This window comes from Rissa tridactyla, chromosome 7 (genome assembly GCF_028500815.1).
Source record: "Rissa tridactyla isolate bRisTri1 chromosome 7, bRisTri1.patW.cur.20221130, whole genome shotgun sequence".
NCBI lineage: Eukaryota > Metazoa > Chordata > Aves > Charadriiformes > Laridae > Rissa > Rissa tridactyla.
Window position 1 is genome coordinate 25108006 of NC_071472.1, and position 11981 is coordinate 25119986.

General features: G+C 39.5%; 1 protein-coding gene across 3 annotated transcripts in view; it reads right to left on the reverse strand.

The window, feature by feature from the left end:
- SLC25A12 (solute carrier family 25 member 12) overlaps positions 1 to 11930 on the reverse strand; it is a 51925-nt gene extending 39995 nt beyond the window's left edge. The window contains exons 1-3 of one of the 3 annotated variants that reach the window (XM_054207926.1): positions 11371 to 11930; positions 9876 to 9929; positions 4273 to 4415 (exon numbers count right to left, since the gene is read on the reverse strand). In XM_054207926.1, the coding sequence (XP_054063901.1) occupies positions 4273 to 4382 (110 nt within the window). In that variant the 5' untranslated portion in view covers positions 4383 to 4415; positions 9876 to 9929; positions 11371 to 11930. Of the gene's footprint in view, positions 1 to 4272; positions 4416 to 6112; positions 6294 to 9875; positions 9930 to 10455; positions 10583 to 11370 lie in introns of those variants that run through there. The other 2 variants (XM_054207925.1, XM_054207927.1) reach the window with 2 other exon arrangements.
- Positions 11931 to 11981: the final 51 nt, after the last annotated feature.

Here is an 11981-nt window from a genome sequence, read left to right on the forward strand (position 1 = left end):
AGAAACTCCAGCCCTAACCAGGAAAAGACAAAGGATAATGTTGGCACAAGAACAGAATCACATCTCCATAAAGATATTTAGAGCAGGAATATACTGTGGCCTTTCCAGAATACTGCAAACAAGAGCCTTAGGTTTTAACAGCAAACTTGATTTAAACTACTGTGTATTTTCATCCTTGTAAAAATAGGGGACTTAGCTTGAGGATTTACAATATTCCAACCAATTATAAGTTCCTGAGCCCAGTTTATAAAAATATATGATGGGATATCTACTTTAGCATCAAATAAATTATCAATGGGAGTAAGAATTTTAGTTAATTTTTTAAAATTAAACAAAGAAACCCCTATTTCAGTAGGTGCTGTTAAAACATAGAGTATCACTGTAGATGGTACATTTTCCCAGAAGATGCACATAATTGATCTGTGTCGTGGTTTGGGCTGGACTGGTCACTGAGATGCATTTAGTACACTTTGTAGGAGACCATTAGCTCATAGTGATTACTTTACACATATACTGCTTACTGCTAAAGAGCGAAGTATAATTCTGTCACCTACAGAAAAAGAAAAAAAAAATCAAGCCACACTATTCATTAGTTTATCCAGTCTTTCTCTGTCAAAGTACATGTAAGGCAGAACTGAGATACTTTAAACAAGGTTATGTATGTTAACATTCTTGCATATATGCATTACACAGAAAATACAGAAAAAAAATGTAGTGATTTTGAAAGGACTTCAGATATGGCAAATACAGAATTATGATATTAATTTGTCACGCTTTAGACACAAAAATCAAAGATGTGAGAAAGGTTCTTCAGATGCAATTTCATCCAAAGGATGATCTTGATAAATAAGGGTTTAGTATCAGAGAAACAGAATATCCTGTTAAAATATTTGTAAATAATGTTGTTTCAAAATATACTTCATATACAAGCGTAAACCTGACATACAAATTAATTCCTAACCACGATGCTTTATAAGTGACAGAATCAAGTGACGATCTCTGTAGAATGCATTCGTAGAAGCCTGAACCTGAAAGAAGCCGTCTTCAGAGGTCTCACTTTAACAGTGCCTACAGCAAAAGGAGACAGACACATTCAATTTCCTTTCCATATATTCCATTTGCAATGCCTAAGAGCGGGGATATCCCCCGTGATACTCCATTATCCGTTAGGGCGGAGATAACAGGAGCTGGATTAAACAGAATGATGGAGCTTCCCACCCAATCGCAACTCAAGTAACATTCAGCAAACTCGCTGCATTAGAGTCCATAACAACATAAAATCACTCACCTTTCATTTTATCTGTAACATTTTTTTAAATTTCCCTTCCTCTTATTTCTTCTGTACCATTACTTTTCAAAGGCGCACAAAGTAAGCCATGTGTTTATAATTCTTCTCTATCTTTCCTTTTTTCCTGCTACAACTCTTTGCCCTTTTTTTCCCCACACAACATTGCTTTTAAACGTTATGTTGTGACTCTCAATTATGTGAAACATCAAATCCTTCTTCAGGACTTAGCTTAAGAAGAACACATGTTAAGAACGATATGCTGATAAGCAGAGTAGCCAGAAACGAGCAATGAAAATTAAGAATTCTGAGTGACTACTGGGAAATTTTGAAGGTTTGAAAGGAGAAGAACATCTTTGATTTTAAAACTGCAGTACCTGCAAACATTAACTGACTTATGTAATTAGGAAGCTGGGTTTGGCACACATATGTAAGTATATATTCATACATATATTCAGAGAGGACATGTATCCTAATTTCAAAAGTAGTGCCTACAGCCTGATGACACAGGAATGCTTACCTACAGCATCAGTAAAATCACGTCGTATTACACAGATAGCAAACAAGGCAGTTTAGGCCAAATTCTAATCTAGACCTCATCCCATTAATTTCTTAGAACACACATTTATAACAATGAGGAAGAAACACTTTGAAAGTGAAGACTCATCAGCTTTAAGGACTACCTTACAGAGTTCCACTAAAGCAAACCCGTCTTATGCTGTAGTAATGGGAGAAGACAATAGCACTCTGGAACAGTTAAGTACCATCACGAAAAAGTAAAAATACATTTCTTTAAGCATATGCCTACAACCAGCCAGTTCCAAAATATGCTTTTGTCTAAAGTGCCAAACTTAAAACTAAATTAAATAAAAAATTATTAACAAAGAAAAGTTACCAAACCCACTTTGCATCTTTATTTGAAGGGCAAGCAAGGCTAAGAGAATATGATAGCAGATACAGGAATGAAATTTCTATACAGAACCCAAAGCTTCTCAATGACTTGCTACGTGACTTTGGGCTGTCATTTAATTTACAAATGTCTGTATGGAATAAGACTACTGATACTTTCTCAGACTTCATAAAGTAACTTTAAGTCCTTAGAAAGATGTAATGCATTCTGGAATTCAGTTGAAGATTATAATAATTACTCATGCTACAGATTAAACTCTCTGTGCAGATGATATAGTTATGAGACTCTGGGTTTTGATATATTACAGCTTACCACAAAAGGAAGAATGTGAATGTAAAAATAAATAAATAATCCAATGATGATGATGGGGGTATAACAATTCTTCACATGAAATACAGATTAGAGATAAATATAGATTAGAACACATAGGAAAATAAGTTTCAGACAAGTATCAACAGGTATTCAGACAAACATTATGTATTGCAGACCATATGGTAGTAATTCCTATTCCCACTGTTCCCATACAGAAGTAGATAAAGCACACTTACCCATATTTGATTACCTCACTTCAAATATTACCTATATTAAAAAACCAACCAAACCAAACCAAACTTACATTCACAGAGAAAGCAACAAAAAAAGTGATGCCTCAATGTAAAGTTCTGTTGTAGCAATAAAAAAAAAATTATTGATTTCTTAATGTAAGAAAGATCCTTTTATAAAACATTTCCTGAAGAAATGCATACTGTAAAAGATAACTGACAGCTTTCAGAGAAACAAGATACTTAATGTTGGTTTACTAGTCATCAATTAGATTATTATTTCAACAGATACATACAAAATAGCATTTTCAGTCCATAACAATTCAACAAACTGCAGCCATGTATTGCAAACAAAGACAGGTTATTTGGATTTATCAAATGTACGTATATATCAAATGTATTATAAAAATGCTGCAGCTTTATAAAATAAAAAAAAAATCATGTAACATTACATTAAACAGGAGATCCTACATTTGTTGTTTAGCGTAAAATGTATATAGCATATACAATTTTATTTGTAAAGCACAGATATTGTGCAAGCTGCTCAGGATACTATGCAAACTAATAAAATAGTCTAAAGCATAACAAAGGAAAATAAAAACATTTAAGTGATGGCAAAGGTCAGATTTAGACCCACAAATGAAAGGAAGTCAAGGGGCTTTCAAATTTAAGCTACATCTATATATTTACAAATGTATCGTATGTTATTTTAACAGCAACTTTCTCTCTTCTCTATAAAATAGAGAAGATTTTTTACATTCTTTTACATTCTTGACCTCTTCTCTGGTCCATCTTAACCTTTTCACTTTACTTTAACAATGTCCATGCTCTTACTACAATACAAGGCCAAAGCTAGAAGCCTACATAAAGCAAGAGAAAAGGCTTATTTGAAGAAGAGTGGGTTAGAGGGTACCACCTCAGTGGAGTGGACATGTTATAAATTAGTTTCAGAGAACTGTCTAAAAGCAAATAATATCACAGAGTTGGAAAAGCTTTATGTGGTGTGACCTTATTTTGATTACGCAAACACCTTCTTCCTTCATAGAATCATTAGTGTCTCTCTCTCCTAATAGACAGCACTTCAAAAAAACTCCTAAATGGTTTCATTGGAATTGCACACTACAGAAGTGAGAAAGCTTTTCCATATTTCCATGTTTCATTACAGGTACTAAAAACTCTTATGTAATATCTAATCATGGACGGAAGTATACAGAAAAGAACTTTTCCAAGGCAATCACACTACATTAAACTTATTTGCAGTTCAACTTCCTCTGCATTTGTAGTAATTGTTAAAACTCCATTAAAACAAATCTTAATTTTAAAAAATGCATCCACTTCTTCATTGTTTAACACTGTATTTTTTCCCAATTTCCACAAATTTATAGCCTATTGTACTTGAGAAAAAACTTATCATCTAAAGAAGCCTGAAGTGTAATAAAATCAATAATGTATTTTAGAAGATGAAATAATCAAACTCATTCACTCATGCATTTACCCATGTATTACAAGCTTCTAATGGAAAGCAAAATTCTCACCCATCCTTCGTTTGATCTGCCACTCCAGCCAACAGCTGCACTGTTTTAGGATTGTAACGCGGATCTGTATAAAGTCCTAGGTATTTTTGCACAAAATCTTCTGGGGTCATGTAATGCTCGCCATCTTTCTCAACACTGGCATACTAGAGTGAAAATAAAAAGCAAAACCACACAAACAAAAATGAATCAATTTAGATGCTAATTATCAGCGATTACCAAACCAGTATCTTTACTGAACATCACTTAAAACGGTGCACAACCGTCTGCACAGAACTGCTCTGAAACTAAAGGGCTTGATTAAACTAATCGTGTTACTCTACTAGTTGCATACTGCAACAATCCGATTATCCCTGTAGAATAGATGTGTTCACATAATGACCAATATCTTCTAATAAAGACAATTACGTATTTTCAGAAACTGTCAGGTAATTGCATACATTTGTAAGAATTACAGCCACGCTGTAGCCCTCCATTTGCAGCTAGACTGTGAAAATACAGCACGTAAATTTTCGTACAATTTCTAGTAGCAGATACCTTCTGAATAATTGTTCCTGATCATTCTTATAGTTAGCTTGGAAAATATATATTGTTTCTCTTCTCTTTTTGTGAGAGATAACTTTTCAGATTAATTTTTATCCTGAAACTAATGAGTTTGGCATTTTCCATTTAAGTGAAAATTGACACACAGAAAAAAGGATTTGGGTCAATTAAAATGGTTTACTTTGAGTTTTAATTTTATTAACAATACATTTTCAAGTAAAAACCACAGGCAAATTTCAGAATTATACAATTTAAATATTAATAAAACTAAAAATAAAATAACCAAGTACACCTTTATTACTTGTACACCAAAACAACTGCCATATGTCTGTATCAGTATTCCTACTGATTACTTTTCTGTTTCATATCATTAATCACTGGTTCTTATCTATGGGTCAATTTTAAATTAAAAGTGAAGATTTTAGCATGAAGTAAATTCTATGCCCTCAGCTGTCCAGTTACACTGGGTAATGCCATTCTTAAGGCAGGAGTAGAAAGCATTGCAAGTGATGAATAAAAGGAAGTTCATATATATATATATATACACACATAAAAATATATAAATATATAATGGAAGTTCATATCCCTCAAATCTTGTTTCAAGATGGCGGTATAGTTGCAGGAAAAAATTCTTGTAGTTTATTTACGATATGACAGTAATCTTATAAATTAAACCTAAGTTTTCAGATTTCAAAATTAAGCTATATTTGCATCCTGCAACACAGGAAAGTAGCTCACAAAAGATGTCTACTTCCCTAAGCTACTGTGACCCAATCCAGTTTGATGACTGAGTTCGTTTCTCAGCATTTTTGCTCACAAAACCTGTAGGCAAGCTTATTTAGTAGTTTAAAATCCATCTCTTCTGTTCACTCTCTATTGTACACACAATGACTTAGATGCAGACCTTCCTATGCACACATATAACCGTGTTCGTTCTGAGAAAGTGAAGTTATAAAACTACACAGCTGTTTAATCAGAATTTGGATTTGAAATAAAAGTAGTGATTTTTAATTCATGTGTAAAAATGTAATTCACCTTTCTAGGTTCTAGTCGTTAAAAGATGACTACGTAAGTATTCTCTGCAGAAAAAGAAATGGCAAGCCACCCAAGACCTACACTGCAACATCTATGCCAGTGAATTCAAAATTCAACTAATGGCCTTATCTGTAATTTGTAACTTTTCCACCATGTACTGCAGTATCTCGATTCAGCTGATACAGCTTTATGTGGAAGAGTAACAAAAGGGGCTCTTACTCTACCAGGGAATTTGAATATTAACAATAAGACCTACCCACAATACCTGTTAAGGTGTAACACTCCATGACGATAAGTGGGATCATTCACACGTCTCATGCTTGTTTCAGCTGTACGCAACCCAACCGATTCAGTCAGGGCAGTATTTCAGCGTAAAGGAGCTTGCATCAGCATCAGTGCCTGCTTAAGCATTTCCTGTACCTCTTCCACAATACCAGCCACTCACATCACCTCATCATCTCTCCCTCTTCCACCCTACAGCTATGATGACAGCCGTTTGCAAGTCTGCACTGTAAATCAGATTGTTGAACTAACCCAGAATTAAAATCAATGATTTCCACAAAAATAAGAACACAAAGCAGTGGACAGGAATCCTTTAACTCAGCACTGCTGCCGAGATGACTATATAATGAAACCATGGCTTCACTGAGACAACTCAGAAGGTTCTCTTCTCAGTCATATACACAAGTGACTAAAAAAATGCATTATGAAGCAAAATTCTTCTGCAAGACATGCAATCCAAGGAAAGTTTTATGTATGAAGGACCATCAAACATGCAGAGTATGGAGCATATCTTCAGGAATAACAGAATTCAACTGTATGACAGTGGAGTGCATATCAAAGACAGTCAAAATCTAAACACCATAATCTTCTTTTCTCTTCAGACACCTGTTTGAGTTTATTACAAACAGTGAATTGTTTCACAATAAAAACTGTGGGGGGGAAGTTTTGTTAAAATTTTTTTGAGACAAAAATAATTAACTGACAGATACATTTTGCTCCATATGAGAAGGTCATGGTATTTTGAAAGAGTCTGGCAGTGGGCCAATAAATTAAGGCCTGACAAAGCAGCTAGGCTATTCCCTTTCGGCATGTCCTCAAGTAACCTTTTCACCATATGACTTAAGTCTGGAATCTTTTAGCACAAAATAGGCAATTGTAAATTATATCTTAATTTGCATATAAAACATAACACATCAATCAAATCTGTATTTTCCTCAGTCTTGAATTATATTACTTTATAACACAAAATTCTCACTATACATTTATAGGCTGTCGCAGGTAAGCACTTGATGAATTTGCATGAGACTTCTTTTTAAACATCATCACACAGCACGAACACACAAAAACCCTACACTGTTCATACAATATAGTGCTAGGTATCGCCAGACTTTCAGAAATAGTGCTTTCTTTGAAAAAGATAGTTTTCAATTCAAAGGGTTTCTCTATCCCAATTATTTTATCTGGGCAGGGGAGAAATAAGTTCCAAAACAAAAGAGACCTGGGTGCTCTTAACGTTTTATTTTTTATTTTTTTTAAGCTAAGCTATCAGCAAGAGATTCGGGACATTTTTAAGGGGGGGGGAGGGAGGGTGGAGTTTCCTGTATTAAAATTGGGAATTTGTTTTTGTCTCTTTCTCCACCTTGCTGGACAGGTTCCACTCCCATTCAGCAGGCAGGGAATAATTCAACCATATTCCCCAAGGGCTGACTGTGTCTTGCCTAAGAATAAAGAATGAAGTCTCACTAAGAAATCTGGTAACTGCTGTTCTACATAACTCTTTTATCCTTCAGTGAATTTCTATTGTGTTCTTTACAGTTGTTACTGAAATCAGTGGTTAGCAAACAACTGAGAGGTAACTTATTTGATAGTGCATAAATATGGAATTTCAATGCCTGCATTTCATAGTTACAGGATTACATTGATATAATAGCATGTTTTTTTAATACAAGTCAAACTTAAGATTTTTAACACTTTAAAATAATAAAAATAAACATATAGCAAGCTTCAGAAAGTCTAAGAGAAAGGTGTATATGAAGCATCCCTTAAGATACAACTTTAACTGGATGGACAGAGGACACATATCACTTTAGAGGATACAGAAGGAAATTTAAGTACACTCTCTATGAATAAGGTGGATGACGAAGAGGCCTAGAGCTCACATCTTCCCTTGGGCCCATTTCCAAGGGAAGCCAAATTTAGGAAGGAATGCATGCCCTTTAGCTGCAGCTCACAGAACAGGCCAGCACCCTCAGCAAAGAGCATGACATATCTGACCCCTGACTAGCAATATCTCATAACAAGGCCCTCTACAACTTAAGTCTTCGAAAGAGTGGGTCCTCTTTTGATTTTTTTAAAGTCTGCAACTAAGCTTGCTTCCTATCTATCAAACAAAAAGCACAATTTCAAACCAAATTATAATCAAATATCATCCAAAAGAAATATAAACTCTCCTCCTATGCCAGAAGTGTCTGTGTTGTTTATCTTTTTTTTACTGCAAATCTCAAATACTCAAGAGAAGACAGGAGAGCTTTTGTATTTTTCATTCCCCAGAGCACAAAACAATCTACAACTTAATTTGCATGTTTCTTTGAAGATTACAAGACAGACATAGAGAAGACCAAAAAGCTGTTTTAAAACCAGACTGTCTGCTTTTTAGGTCAGTAAAACATGTATTGTCAGAGAGGCAATTTAAAGATTCAGTGGTACAATGTTCTTCCTCTCCATTTTTCCCTGTATGACCAAAATCAAGGACTTCAAACAATTCACTTATTTCCAGAAAAAAGCACTCCTACTGACTGGAAGTCAACAATCCTAAAAAGTCCACATTTCCAACATGAACAGAGTATTTTGACACCACATTTCACTTTTTTGCAATCAAACATGCAAAAGTTGCAAAAAGAGCTGTGTGATGTTATAGAACCACAGATTTTTGTACTGTATTTATATATACTTTAAATTTTCATGTTGCTTTTTTTATTAACATACTCTACCGTATTCCTTACCTACAAAAGCTAAATGTCACGTCAACCATAAATGAACCTGTGATGGAAGATTTTTTACCAGAAACTAAATGTTGGGCTTTCACTGGTTGATTCCAGCGTTCTAAGTTTTAGCACTCCAGCAACATTATCAGTGTAATCCAACAGGCCAACGCAAAAATCTGCCAAAATTATGGTTTCTCTCAGGCAAAAAGGTATCTTATGTGGAAACCATTACATAATACGGTAGGACCAAAAGATACATGTGAAAGATGAAATAATAGATTGTATTATTTATATTATTTATGAAAAAGCTTTAATACTTTTTTTTTTCCTTTTTCATAGAGGAAAGCTTCTTGAATGCACTGTGTAATACTCAACATAAAGGGAAAAGAAAAAATATATTTTAGTGATTTTGGAAATATCAATGCCCCAACTATGGACTTAAAACATAGTTGTTCTTATTCCATCTGCCTGAACCAAACGTTTTTATCAAAGTTTTAGGATCGATTGGATTTTCCTTTCAGATCGTGCTTCACTGTAAATAAGGGGAGTGGAGAAAGCTTCATGCTGTTATTTGTATGTTAATTCTAAGGCCCTGCAAGGGACAATATTATGAAATACATCAGTCTTAAGAAATCAATTTTAAGTTCTAAAAATGTTGCCAGTTGTCCATTCATTTGTAGGAGGAACACACATAAACTCCAAAGCCAAAATATACAGCCATGGAAGAAGAACTTTCAGAATCTTGCAGAAATGAATTTTAAAAATAGCAGTACTTAGTTGCGGTTATAATTATCTGTTTTATAGGAAATTAGAAAGTACCCCTGGAAATTATTTAAGGTTATCATTCAGAAATGGTTAATCACCATTTGTGTCAGAAGCAGTTTCTCCCTAACCCTTGAAGGCCCTTTTCAACACACTGTGCCCGCAAAGTGAACTTTCAAGTGTCCCACCAGCACGACGCGCGTACGGTCCCATGGCGAACTGACGCAAGGGCAAAAATAAGCGTCTGTCAGCCAAACAACGTTAGACAGATCTCTTTACCTGCAAAAAAATACTTCGTAGTTCAGCAGGATCCGCTCTTTTGGTTGATTGCACCTGTAAACACACACAAGTTAGCGCCTCGCTAGCCGGGCTACTGACAGGGAGGAGATAAGAACCGCCGCCTGCGCTGATAAGGTCGGCGATGCCCGGTCCCTTATCGACCCCACAGGGCGAGTCTCGACCAGGAGCCCTCGGTGCTCCCCGCGGGACTCCACAGGGCTCAGCGCCGGTGACAGCTGTCAGGCTCCGGCCCGCCGGGGAGACCCGCGGGGCGCCCCGGTCCTCCGCGACACCAGCCACCGCCCGCCGGGCCCGGCCGCCACCGCCACCGGGCAACGGCCCCCAGCCCGCCCTGAGCCCGCGCCCCCGCCGCCTCACCTCAGAGGGCGGAGGCTGCCCCTTCCCCGGGGCCGCCCCGCCATCACTACCCCCCCAACACAGCGCCGGCGGCTTCCCCACAGCCCCCCGCGGGGCTTCCGCAGCAGCGGCTGCCTCCTCCCGCCGCCCGCCTCCACCCCGGGCAGACGGGGGAATCCCCCCGTTCTTCCTCCTGCCACAAGCGATGGAGGGGTAGAGTCACCTTGACCGCCATGCTGCGCCCGGCGAGAAGGAGGAGGAGCCGCCCGCCGCTACCCACCCGCCGCGCCGCCGCAACAGCCGCCGCCTCAGCGCAGCGCTGTGGTAATGAGCGCCCTGCCCTGCCCCGCCCGGCCCGGCCCGGCCCGGCCCGGCTCCGCTCGCGCCGCTCCCCGCGGCGGGCTCCCCTCAGCGGCCGCCGGGGACGAGGGGAGCACAGCGGAGCCCGCCGGTACCGGCCGGCGCCCCGGGCAGGAGCGATGTCGCTGCCCCCGCATCGGCCCCGTTGGGACGGCGGGGCACCCGCCCCGGCACGGGCACCGGCAGCGCGGCGCGGGGGGAGGCTGGCAGCGCCGCGATAGCGCAAAGCCGAACTTGGTGAAAATGCGGCTGAAACTAATTTCTGGCTTAAAAACTCATTTCTGGCTTAGCGACTGCAGCCGATCCCGGGAGGGTCAGCGATGCTGTCGCTGCCGCAACCGAGCGCTGAAGCTCGCTGAAGCTGTGGACCCGAATTCTGGCAGCGAAGCGGCCCCATGTTTCAAAGAAGGAGGCACAAAGTAGTCAGTTCTGGCTGGAATTCAGTAGGTTGTGACAGGCTCCCGTAGTACGTTAGCAGTAGAGCGCGCTGACGGGCTTCGGACCTCACCATGAAAACTACGCGGGCCACAGCCTCATGAAAGGCAGAATTTATACTTTGTCTGGACAGTTCAATCACAGGAAGCGCTTATAAAACCTGGATGAAGTAATAATGCATGTTTTGTCTTGCTCTACTATTTCAAGGGCCCAACAAAATCTCTTTTGTTACACGTCACTGGAAAATATAAGGACTGGCTTCTGTCGTACCTCAGATAACAGACGTAAAACTGCAATATAGCAATTGGCAGTTTAAAATGGTAGTCGTGAAACAATGACTCACCTCTGTCAAGCTTACAACAACCAAAAAACCAACAACTAGGAAGCAGAACTTTATTTTGGTCACGGGTCAATAAAAACTTCCTGGAGGTAACTTGGGAGTTCACACGCTGCGCGTGCCGATGCGTCAGCTGACGGCAGAAAGCTTCGCCATAAAATCTGCCTCAGGGGTATTTGACCGCTAAACCGCCTCCTTCAGGAAGTCCGTATGTACGTACTTATTGCAGAGGAACTGCGCATCAGAAAAACCCACTTAAAACTGCAGACACGTCCACGGTCGTTCCAGCAGCGGCGGCAACGAGTGGTTCAGCACATGGGTTGATTTTTTTTTTGCTAGTGAAAAGTCTACTTTTTCCCCCTCAGCTGAAGCGCTTAAAGGTGGCACAGAGAGCCACGAGGCCTGCATATGGAGAAAGGGCGGAAATAAGAACGGTCGCTCTGCCCGCTGCAGAGCGCGACGGGAGGAGGTTGTGTTTGAGGCCTCTTCATGAAGGGTTACCGTTCCGCCGGGCCCGGACCCGCCGCCCCTCACGGCCGCCCGTGCCCGCGCTGCCGGGCCGGGCCAGGCGCGAGGCGGCGGCGGCGGGCGGACACTCCGCATGCGCCTCTCAGCCC